General features: G+C 39.2%; 1 protein-coding gene across 10 annotated transcripts in view; it reads right to left on the bottom strand.

Moving 5' to 3' along the window:
* The window catches only part of RCOR3 (REST corepressor 3), a 50205-nt gene extending 38202 nt beyond the window's left edge, over positions 1–12003 (bottom strand). For 6 of the 10 annotated variants that reach the window (XR_007473278.1, XR_007473279.1, XM_049701479.1 and 3 more), the window contains exons 1-4: positions 11835–12003; positions 11387–11443; positions 2963–3040; positions 286–338 (exon numbers count right to left, since the gene is read on the bottom strand). Coding sequence is in view for 7 of the 10 variants with exons in the window: in XM_049701479.1 (XP_049557436.1) it covers positions 286–338; positions 2963–3040; positions 11387–11443; positions 11835–12003 (357 nt within the window). In the remaining 3 variants the exon portion in view is untranslated. Of the gene's footprint in view, positions 1–285; positions 339–2406; positions 2758–2962; positions 3041–6085; positions 6108–11386; positions 11709–11834 lie in introns of those variants that run through there. The other 4 variants (XM_049701484.1, XM_049701491.1, XM_049701493.1 and 1 more) reach the window with 3 other exon arrangements.
* Between the last annotated feature and the right edge of the window lie 527 nt (positions 12004–12530).

Here is a 12530-nt window from a genome sequence, read left to right as displayed (position 1 = left end):
TGAGCATCTGCTAGAGTAATCCTGAAGGCTTTCAGATACTTGAAGAACTCAAAACAGATAAGAAACAGAGGTGCCGAGAGAAAAATGTTCAAGTCCTTGAGATAAATAATGTTTATAAAAGCAAAATCCTTGATGATGAAAGGTCAGACTTTGCTAGGACTTCTGTAGTATCTATAAAGTTGGTTGAACTTATGCAGTTTCTTAAGACAGAAACTATCATGAGATGTTCTTTGGATTTGATAAATACTGAGGCAAACTTTAATATTAAAATGTTTCTCTACATACCTGTTCCACATTGTAGCCATGTTTCTCCTTTGCAATTGCAATATATTCATCCACTGTAATGAAACAATGTTATATAATTAATTATTCTCATTTACTTCATTTGCCCGGTTGACTCTTTTTTTTTTTTAACAAAGCAAAATTTAAAAACAATTACACTCTAGGGGTAAAAAAATAGCCAAAGTCATTTTCCATGAAATACTATAAAAAAGACTTTCACTTCTATGACCAGGATCAGAAGTTCACTTGGTTTAAGATTTTACTTAGTATGAGTTATCTCTGTGACCATACAGCATCTACTTATTAAATTCACTGACATTACTGTAATTATTTTTGTATTAAAAAAAAGACCAATCTGTGGTTAGCCAATAAAGCCTAATTACAGTATAAAATATTAGGTAACTTCTATTGCAGTCTTTATTTGAAGAGACAATTATTTAAGACCCCATCTCATGTTTAGAGTTTTCCCAAAGCTTTTACCTTCCCGTTTCTGATTACTGTATAAAGGATGGTTTATCTATAGTTTTGCCAACTATACATAATTACAATTTATATATACTTCAGTATTCCTAAAATTTTCTTCAGCTCTTCCGGCTAGCTATACAAAAGATGTTTGAATATTCCATTTTTCTTCATCCTCAATTATTGTAATCAAGCCAGTAGAGTTGTTTAAATAAGCAGTTTCTATGATGATATATATACTGGCTATTTCAAGGCTTCATTGCTAAGAAATCTGCCACTTCACATTCAGCAGGACTCAGTTTTACGTGAAGTCCTTCTTGATCCTATATTTTATATATATATATAAATTCTTTAAGCACATTTTTGAGAAGCAGTGGTTGAGAATTCTGATCCTAGAACAGCTGGGCTACCTGGACTTGGTTCCCAGCCCTGTCACTTGTTTTTGGATTTTAGGCAATTAACTTGACCTTTATGTACCTTAGTTTCCTCACTATAAATAGTGATAAAAATAGTACTATATTTAATACTATTCCTCCTAGGATTAAATGAGCTAATATATGTAAAGTGCTTGAAACAGCATCTGGCCCATTTTAAGTACTTTCTAAGAGTTTGCTGTTATTAATATTACAGTACAGTTTAATATATAAATATGCTATTGTAACAATAATGCTGTTAAGATTAACTAATTTTTATGGATGTTATTATATCTCCCTAAGACTGGAAGCTTTTGATGAAGAAAATCCAAATATTATATTCTATTTAGAACCCATAGTACTTAAACATATGACAGGTCTAAACACATGCTGATTAACAAAAATGTCTTAGAGTCCTATAAATAGAAGGCTGAACAATACCAATCACCCTGTGGTTCTCAACCCTGGCTATGCATTAGAAGCAGTAGGGGAGCTTTAAAAAAGGAAGTCCACCCCCAAGATTTCTGATTTAATCAGTTTGATTTAATCAGTTTGAGGTAGAGGCCAGACATCAACAGAATTTTTTTTAAAGTTCCCCTAAGTGATTCCAAGCACAGCCAGGGATGAAAGTCACTACCCTGTACCTTCAGTTGGATATTCCACATGGACACACCACTACCAGGACATGTTGGCTTTCTGAATTTTGTTTTCCATTTTGCTAAGAAATGCACCATTGTATAAAACAGTGCTAAAACAGCAAATGCCAATGACACCCTAATGCTCAGTTTGTGACTGAAAACCTCTGCCTATAATGAAGATTGAACCAAAAAACCTGATCGTCTCTTTCAGGTTTCTCAGTACACAAAATGTACAATTTTGTGTTTTCTGTTAAGAATACCTCAAGGGTATATAATTCCTAGGTTACCAGTTAGACTTTTTGCTGGTATTCTGAAGCTCTTAAATAGGAAGAATTATCAGGTATGCAGAATAATACCCCGTTTTCAATTTTTAGTTCTCTTACTGCATCAATAAGTATGACTAGACTTACTATGCACATGATATATAGGACATCATTAATTTTCATGAAACTAAATAAACCATCATGGGACATCTTTAAGATTTAGTAAATATTTTTAAAAGACAAGCTTATTTTACAGCCACTAGAATAGCTGTTCAGTGGTTTTTGTTTGTTTGTTTTAATAAATCAAATGATAACTGAATGGAGGGGTGGGGATCTTAGTTTTGTTACCTGCACGTTTCCTATATCTGATGTGCCGCAAAGGATCAGGTCCGCTACATCACATTGAAGTCTAAAGCCACACCATGATTCAAGAAGTGCATGGTCAATGATCCAGAAGGTCTCCGTCCAGAAATGGAGAGCACAAAGATGACCTGATTGATGGCTGCTGAAGTCAGTTCTTTCCCCTTTCCTCTTTAAAATGGTAATGATAGTGGGCTCTTGGAAGTTTGAAGGCATTTCTTTACAGCTTCATATACTGAGGAATAGCCTGTGCAGATGTCTACATAGTAACTCCCTCCCCTGCTTGAGGATTTAAGCAGCAATGCCATCAGATCCTAGGTTTTTTCAGTCTTCCTGGGCCTGACACAAATTGGAATGATCAACCCACTATCTTTCAAAAGGAAAAACATTCTAACATAACAAGCTCCATCAAAATAACAAAACAAAACAAAGACAAACTGATTTCTTATGAGAATCTAAGAGACTCAAAAACAAATATAAGTTGCATTTTGAATTGGTTGATAGATTCCCTATTGACATAAACATTCAATTTCAGAAAACTTACATTTGGCATCTGGGATACTGTGATATGGAGACCATACAAGCATTCCTCCATTGTCTTTATCGGTGTACTTTGTAGCACCTGGGGAAAAAATTAATTATTTTGAATATGATGAACTTTACATTCAAAATAAGTATAAACAAAGTAAGTTTTATTTCTATTTTAGTACAGTACCTGCAAAAGAGGACAAAGAAACAAAGTACAGGAAAACAAAGGAAGGAAAACAGATATACACTAAATATAGTAAATATACCACTTATAGATACCAACGAAATTTCACAAACACTGAAGCTTACCCTCTTTAAATTAAAAAGAAAGACTTTATTAAGTACATTTTATATCCCTACTTCTTAACGGGTAGTAAATCTGATTTAACCTTCTATACGTTACTTAGGAGTCATTAAAAACTCTGGCTTTAAAACTAGAGCAAATACCTCAGGTGATGAGTTAATTGTTTTGCCCATATCTAAATGGGCCAAGATCATTATAATTTTTAAATACCTGTATATGCTTTTTATGGTTTTTATTTAATCTTGTTCTCCTTGCTAGGAATCTGCCAGTTATTCCTTTTTAATTTCATTTATTACTTTTTATATTTATGAAAGTTTGTACTCTGTGTAAGAGGAAAACAAAGTCAAACCATGGAAAAGTTAATAATGCTATTTCTCCTTAATGTAATCTGAGTCTACCTCTAATCTAGAAGCATACTATTGCTGTTTCTAATTTTTTTTTTTTTTTTTTTTTGCAGTACGGGGTCCTCTCACTGTCGTGGCCTCTCCCATTGCAGAGCACAGGCTCCGGACGCGCAGGCTCAGTGGCCATGGCTCACGGGCCCAGCCGCTCCGCGGCATGTGGGATCCTCCCGGACCGGGGCACAAACCTGTGTCCCCTGCATTGGCAGGCGGACTATCAACCACTGCGCCACCAGGGAAGCCTGCTGTTTCTAATTTATTTCTAATCTGTTATAATCTAAAAAGTCAGAAAAATCAAGCTCTATTGAAACTGCATGTAAGTTAAGAATAGACAGAGGGGCTTCCCTTCCCTGGTGGCACAGTGGTTAAGAATCTGCCTGCCAATGCAGGGGACACGGGTTCGAGCCCTGGTCTGGGAAGATCCCACAAGCCGCGGAGCGGCTGGGCCCGTGAGCCACAACTACTGAGCCTGCGCGTCTGGAGCCCGTGCTCCGCAACGGGAGAGGCCACGATAGCGAGAGGCCCGCGCATCGCGATGAAGAGTTGCCCCCGCTCGCCGCAACTAGAGAAAGCCCTCACACAGAAACGAAGACCCAACACAGCCAAAAATAAATATATAAATTAATTAATTTATATATATAAAAAAGATTTATTAAGAAATAAAAAAGAATAGACAGAATGAACGAAAGGCCTGACACAGCTATCCCAGAGCCAAGTAAATGCCAGTAGGTTCTGTCTTTAAATACTCGATGGTCCTTTTCTGGCTTCTTCCTACTTCTTAGGTGCATTCAAGTTAATTAAAACTATGAGCTGTTGTGGCCTCTCCCGTTACGGAGCACAGGCTCCGGACGCACAGGCTCAGCGGAGAGGCCCGCGTACCGCAAAAAAAAAACCAAACAAAAAAACAAAAACAAAAACAAAAAAAAACTAAGAGCTGTTGATAGCCACGAGCAACTAATGCCTAGAATTCCAAAATTACTCACAGAAAACATTAATATAATTCTGAGGTTAAACTGTAATCATTTATAAAGTTATAAGATATTCAGAATAAAGAATATTCACTTCCAGGGGTAAAAGTAACTACTATTATACTCCCAACTACAGACTTTATCAAGCAATAATTTAATGTCATTCAGCCGTTCTTTATTTTTGGAGAATCATAACACATCACTACTGTATATTCAATCAACAAATTTTAGTTAGAGAATGACACACTGTTAGTGCAATATGAAGCTAAAATTGTTAAGTTATGTATGTTTTACTATAAGGAAAAATTAGGTATGGAGAAAAAAGTATTGACAGAATACTATAAAAGTATTAGAAAAAAGCATAATTACAAAATAAACCTAAAAGCAAAACATTGCATTTTGTCATAACTATCTTTAATAAGAGGATAAAAATAGGAGCTGAGAATTTAAGAAAATGCAAGTTAGAAGTACATTATCTAAAATTTATATTCAATAAAAATAAATTTTAAAAAACTTCTTTAAAAAATATTAAGATATATATTTAATTTTTAACCACATAAAATAAAAACACAAAAGCAAAATAGCTAAACCACTCAGTGGAAATAAAACAGACATCTAAGTTGATCAGAAGCCTTTATTTAATTAATAAAATCTATTGCTATTTCTAGTGAGTATCCTAAACTTCAATCCTTTAGTATGGGACTGATTCATTTTCACTATGGACTGTGACAAAGATAATTTAAATACTACTTAAAAGAACATGGAATGCAACAAAGAAAAGGCTTCCATTAAGTCTCAAGTCTTGATAGCATACATGCTTAATATTTAGACATATTTCCTTGCATCTGATTCTTGTATTACAGAAAATCTGAATTAAAATATTTTTACTAAATATCTCTTCTTAAACAGATATAAACTTTTTTTTTTGTATTCGTGCCCATGAAGAACAACAGTTAAGTTTCCTCAAAAATTCTTAGCACTGTAATTAAGGGCCCGATCTTCTGACAGAAACTGGCATCCAAACTGTGGAGACTAACAGCTCTTCTAACATGGGTGTATATATCTGGAGTATAGAGAATGCCTAATTAGGCATTTCACAATGTTCTTTCCCTGACTACTCTTGAATTGGGCTCCACCATTTTCAATCATATATGTGTCCCACTAGGACCAAAAGATGACTGATGTTTATAGGAAATGAGAGATAGCTTAGTATAATGGTTAAGAGTGTAACCACTTATAGAGCCAGACTTCAGGTTTGCATCCCAGCTCTGCCACTTCCTAGCTTTGTCACCTTGAGCAAATTTACTTAATCTGTCTCTGCGTCAGTTTAACCCATCTTTAAAAATAGGGATAATGAGAGCACCTTCTTCACAGAGTTGTTCAAAAATGAAGTGAATTCATATTTGTAAAGTACCTGGCATGTGGTAAGCACTACCTAAGACTTATGATTACTACTATATGCTTACTGAAGACAGTTCTTTAAGTTCCCTTCTTTCTGTACTCTGGAAAGGCTTCTTCTTACCTATCAATCAAATAAAAATATAAATGTATAAAATCTCATGGGGCTCTAACTCAAACGGCTGATGACCTCTCTTACCAACCCTTTGAAAATGAAACTGAATAGCTGAAATGACTTTTTTGTTTTACTGACAACTCAGACCTGATTCCTCTCCTATAAAAGAATAGGAGAAAGTAACTTGCATTATTAAAAACAATTTACCTCTCAGGATGATTTGCATTCAGTAAAGCTTTACCCTTTCCATCATAAAAGTTGAAGTAAACCAAAATATTTAAAGGACACAAAAACACAATTTTTATTTTGCTTTTATCTATAACAATGTTTAAGATTATACCTCAAAACTGTCTGATATTCAGAAATAATACTGAGAATCCAATTTGACTCAGCAACAAAATAACCAAGGCCTTAGAAGTAGCCTATCTTCTGAATGGATCAAAAATAAACAAACCAAAACTTAGACAGCAAGCAACCACAATTTTAAAAGACTATAGTAGCTCAACAGCTATGAAAATAAAATTATTGAGCAATCAGTTTTTTTAAGTATTAAATGAAACAAAAGTTCAAGCCTTCTGAAAACTTTTAGATCTCCTTAACTGCAGTTGGTAAAATACATTTATAAGACCAATTTGGGGAAAACCAACAACAAAAGTATAATTTTGATTAGGATTTCTATACAATAGCAAGTTTCAAAGTAAATACAAAAATATAAATCTTCTATTTCTTTGAAGATTTCCTTTAAGACATTCCAACTAAGGATTTTGATGGAAATCATGGAACAAATATTCTATATAAAGAACTTAAATATTGAGATCAGTAAGACACTCCAAATATTTTTAAAATATACTTAATTCACCAATTTCAAACCAAGGTAAACAAAGACATTCCAAGCAGTACACAAGCATTAGTAAGTTTTCTGGGAATCAATTTTCAGGACTTCAAACTTCCCTATGTTTTCTTTCCCAAGACAATCTGCCTGAGAAATCACCTGCAGTCTAAGCTGTACACTTATTCTACTTCTGACCTCCTTCTTCACAAACACCCTTCCCTCACTTTAAAAAAAAAAAGGCAGGTCTCTCATCCATCCCAAATCTTACAAGAGTACACTGCCTAAAATTTAAAAACCTCTATGATGCCAAACGAACATCAGCAAAGCTCTCTTTTACTCAAGGCACCATGACTATTACAGTTTTAATTAATTACACATTAATTATAATAACTCAAGCCAGAAGAGATTTAACACTTAGAACCTTATGTTCACAAGAATACATACTATGACGGTAGAGAAATTGGATAGGTGATCAATAAAGCACTTTCAAGCACAAAAATGTATTATAAAATTCTGTGAGGAAAATGCATGGAAATGATTTCAAAAACAAAAGGAACAATGTTAAGAGACTGTTCATATATTTTATAAAATAGATACTACCACATTACTATCGTATTTACATTTAATTGGATGCATTTAAAATAAGTATATAACAACTTTATTTCAAAGTGTTAACATTTTCAGTACACTGGAGATTACATTTTTCAACTAATAAACTCAGTGACAAATAACAGATGTCAACTTAAAAATATGTGAATCTGTTTTTCCAAATTTCTTCTACGAGTATGCAGGCAAAATATTTTGAATGCCACTGCTTTATATACATGAATTTTTACTTAATCTTGTCATATAGTTAAGAGTATCTCCCTTTTACAAATGAGAAAACTAAGGCTTGGACACATCAGGTACCCAGTTCATCCAAGGTCACTATGCCATAGTGGCTAAAAGGCATATAAGAGGTAAGACTCTTAATCACCACACAAAACTGCTCCTCGTGACGTAAGCATAGTCAGTAGGCACTAAATAAAAGTTGGGGAGGGCCTAGCAAAGAATCAAAAGGAAAAGAGTCACCTAAAAAAGAATCAAAAATCCGCTTAGTAAATTTTTATAACAGCATTCTTAGCAATGGTCCATCAATTAACATAAACTGTTCCTAATCTCCTAACTTCAATAATTCCAATTTAAATCTCAGTTCTTCTCATATTTTGTACAATACTCATTTTAATAACTCATTCTTTCTGTGCTTAATTTCTATCATCTCCTCCAATAAAAATAACCTCCACAAAAAAATCCTCTTAATTTTCCTACATTCTGATCATCATAATCTTGATACCTCAGGAATTTTTCTTCCAAATGACTTGGATGGCTATGGGTGGGCAATCTTCATGAAGACAGACTGAGTGGTTTATGAGACTAAATAGTATGAAGAAGAGAAAAGGAGAGGAGCTGACCATTTCTCAATTTCTATCATTAATTAATAAACATCTTTTCCTCTTTATCTCTTCCAAAGAAATATGTTTAAGTTCTCACCCAATGATATTTATTGACGTGGAGTAAAAACTTCACACACCACCACAACACAGAATAAGATAGAGCAGTGGTACTATGTTGAATGGCATACAGGCTCAAAATTTCCTTGTAAAAGGTGTCTAATAATTGATAATCTACATTTGCTTGACAAGATTTGCCTATAACAACTATAGAAAAGCCCACCTAAGTTTAAATGATAACTGGTTTTAGTTGTGTCCTTGGGTTCAATATTCTGCAGATTATTAAGGAGAAAATGAATACAGGCATAACTCGTTTTATTGTGCTTCACAGATATGTCGATCAAGTCTATCAGCACCATTTTTCCAATAGCATTTGCTCATTTCATGTCTGTGTCACATTTTGGTAATTCTTGCAATATTTCAAACTTTTTCATTATTATTACATTGTTATGGTGATCTGCAATCTTGGATGTTACTATTGCAGTAAATGGTTAGAATTTTTTAGCAATAAAGTACTTTTTAATTAAGGTATGTACATTGCATTTTTAGACCTAATGCTATTGAACACTTTTATATGCACTGGGAAAACTATAATTCGTATAACTTGCTTTATTGTGACATTTGCTTTATTGCAATGGTCTAGAACCAAACCTGCAATTATTTCTGAGGCATACTTGTAGATGAAATTGAAGAATATCATATTTGTCCTTATTCTAATAAAAAGTATCAACTATAGTCTGAGTAAATTATTGAGAATATAACTTTAAAAATTGTAATATTTGTGATTTTTCCCTCAAATATTCTTAGACAAATATTCTTAGACAAAATATAACATAAATTGGATAATACAAATAGTGGCCATGTGAAACCACATAAAAAGTATTCTGTACTTTCAATGAATTATTTTTCAAACTTTGAAATTTGCTCCAGTATTTGTTTGCTTGAAATTTTTTCCAAAAGTTGCTACAGTGATCAGGCTATGGCATGCATAAATTTGGTCTAGCATGAAGTCTGGGTCTTAAATACAAGATCCTTAATCAACTTGTGTACAGTTGTCTATGAAATATAAACCTATCTAATGGGGAAAAAAGATAGGTATGCTTATTACACTGCTGAGTTCTAATGTGGAAATAAGTTTATTCTAGAAAAAGCAGGATACCAATGAAAGCCCCAAATCAGAAAGGAATAAATGTATGCAGAATCATTCTTCACAATTATGAAATTTAATCTTCATTGAGTAACTGCCATTTGTCCACTCACACAACCTTGGCAAGAATTCCCCTAAGTATTTTTGTTTCCATTTTACAGCTAGAGAAACTGAGGTTTAGGGAGGGCCAGTGACTTGCTCAGGGCACAAAAATAAGAGATGAGTGATTAATTCAGTCTGTCTTAAGCCAAAGCAAGCACTTTCCAAATGTCAAGCTAAAACCTGAGGCAGCACTGTAATATGAAAGCGCCATGCACCCACTAGCTACATTAATAAAGAAAATTAGTTTCACAACAGTTAAAATTATTTGAAGCCCTCCAGCACACACACTGATAGCTTTCGAATAAAATGTATCAAAGCCATGTGATTTAGAAGGCAGCTTTTGAATAAAATGTATCAAAGCCATGTCATTTAGAAGGCAACTCTGATCTAGTGAGCACTCTTGTATCATTGTTTTTACGTGTTGAAAAATAGCCTGCACTGACAATCCTTTTAACACACATTATTTTACCCTCTCCCTTGGGACAAGAAAAGCTGTCTAAACCCTAAAAATCTTTAAATGGTTGGTAAATATCACTTTGCATTGCAGTAATGGGCAGGAGAGGAATGAAAATACCCACCGAGACCCTATAATCAAATAAACATGCTATTTCCCCCCCAAGAAATACAAGTAAGCCCTATTAATATCTAATATAGAATTCGAGAGTCTGACAGAGACACATTACTATACGCGGGCAATGGGCAAAAACAAGAAGCGAGGGGGTGGGGAAGCCCCTTCAAAGTCTGCCCAAAGCCTGTACTGAAGAGGGTCTGTGGTGGGCTGGGGGGAGAAGGAAACACGCTCCACTCCGAGAGGCTCCAACAAGGGCGCCTCCATATGCGGAACTCTCGCCCAATCCCCGTCCAGGCTGAAATCCCGTGACCGCCAGAGAGCCTGTTTGGAGAAAAGTAGACAGGGAGCCCGCAAGCTGGGTTGGCAGAGGACGCTGGAACCTGGCTGCTAGGGGAGAAAATGTCTCCTTGGCAGCTGCAGTCACTGTCCTGTGGTCTGACTTCCCAGGGCTGGCTCTGGAGCGAGGTGTGCCTCTGGCTTCTCCCCACCCTCTTCCCCCAATCCCATTCGCTCCGCGGCTCCTACACTCCGCAAAGCTGTCGCCACCAAAGCTACACCACCTAGCCAAAAAGAAAGAAAAAAGAAAATCCCGTGTGTGCGCGGGTTGGGCAGGGCTCGCCCTCGGCTTCGGCCGGTGACAGCAGCCCGGGGATCGCCGCCCTGGCAGAGCGCGGGCCTCCGCTCCCGGGGGCCGGTGGTGTGGCAACTGACATTTGCATGGTTCTTCCACACACAGCCCGCACACCCTCTCCTCTAGCTCTCGGCCCCGCAGCCGCTCCACCCCCGGCCTCCGACCCCCGAATCCGCCGAGGGGCCGTCTTCCTCCGTTCACCCTGGGCTCAAGCGGTAGAAAGGTGATGCCACCAGCGGGCAAGTGGCCTCCAAAGGAACCATGTTAACCTTGCAATGCACACATCTGCCCACACGCCCTGTGTCACAGCCCTGCCAAGCGTGACAGCCTCCCCGCCAAAGATGCCTGTCCATCCCAGCCCCGCATCTCCTCCCAACCGCACACCCGGACCCCAACCCCACCCGCCCGCCCGCTACCCCTTCCACCCTAAACCAATCCCAGAAAAGGGGAGACAGGATTTTGCTTAAGCAAACAGATCTACCTGGATCAAATTCAGGGATCCGAGCTTGGTATTCAGCTCCGACTCTCATCCCAACATCTGCAAAGCAAGGTCAAAAAAGAAAAAAAGAAAAAGGCGTGGGGGCAGAAAAAGAAAGAAAAAAGAAAAAGGAAGAGACACTTAATAAAATATGAAAATTGCTGAAGGGAGGAAAGAAGCGGCGGGTGGATGGGAAGATATTAACTCCGGGCACTCCGGGAGATGGCAGCGGATGGGGGCGGGGAGCTGGGGGGGGCGAGGGCGGAGGATTGGGCGAGGGCGGAGGGACGGGGGTCGCGGCGGGTGCTGCTGCACTGCACCGGGAGTTCGAGGCTACCGCAGCGCCCGGGCTCCGAGGGGAGAGAGGGCGGGAGCGCGGCGAGGGGAGGGGGCTGGGGGAGGGGAGGAGGGAGGGGGGCAGGCGGGCTGGCTGGGAGGAGTTCGAGGCTACCACCGTGCTCGTCGTCGCTGCTGCAGCCGCTCTCGGGCTCCGAGAAGTGCAGCCCGCCGTTGGTGGACGAGGCGCCGCTGCCACCGCCGCCCGCCGGGCTCTTGGCACTGCCGTTGGCCGATCGGTTCTTCCCCAGTAACTCGGGCCCTTTCTCCATCATGCCGGGCATGGTAGAAGAGGGGAGGGGGAAAGGTGAGGAGAAGAGGTAGGCGTCAGGGTGAAGGGGGAGATGGCTTACGAGCGCGGGCGGGAGGGAAAGGAGGAGGAGGAGGAGACGGCGGTGGCGGCGGAGGAGGAGGAGGGTGTTAATATGGAGCCGCCATAACCGCCCCGGTCCGGCAGTAACGCAGTCGCCTCACAACAACCCGCCCCGGCCCCGCCTCTCTCCCCTCCTCCTCCGCCCGCCGGCCGCCCCGCGCAGTCCCCGGCGCCCCTCTCGGCCGCGCCGCGCTCTACGGCGCCGCCGGTATCACTCCGCCCCGCAGGGAGGTTCCGGCCGCCGGGCGGGGGAGGGCAGGAGGGGCGCCGGGGAAGAGGGGGAGGGGAGGGGAAGCCCCGCTCGCCGACGGACCGGGCAACCCCAACCGAGCGCTAATAAAATCGCCGTAGAGGCGCGGCCGCCTCTCGGGCTTCCTTTCTAGGGGACGCTTCGGAGCGCGGGCGGAGGCGCACGCGAGCCATCCGGACTCTTTGCCC

This window comes from Orcinus orca, chromosome 1 (genome assembly GCF_937001465.1).
Source record: "Orcinus orca chromosome 1, mOrcOrc1.1, whole genome shotgun sequence".
In the NCBI taxonomy this organism is placed as follows: domain Eukaryota; kingdom Metazoa; phylum Chordata; class Mammalia; order Artiodactyla; family Delphinidae; genus Orcinus; species Orcinus orca.
Note: the sequence above shows the minus strand (reverse complement) of the source record. Positions and strands in the feature narration are given on the sequence as shown.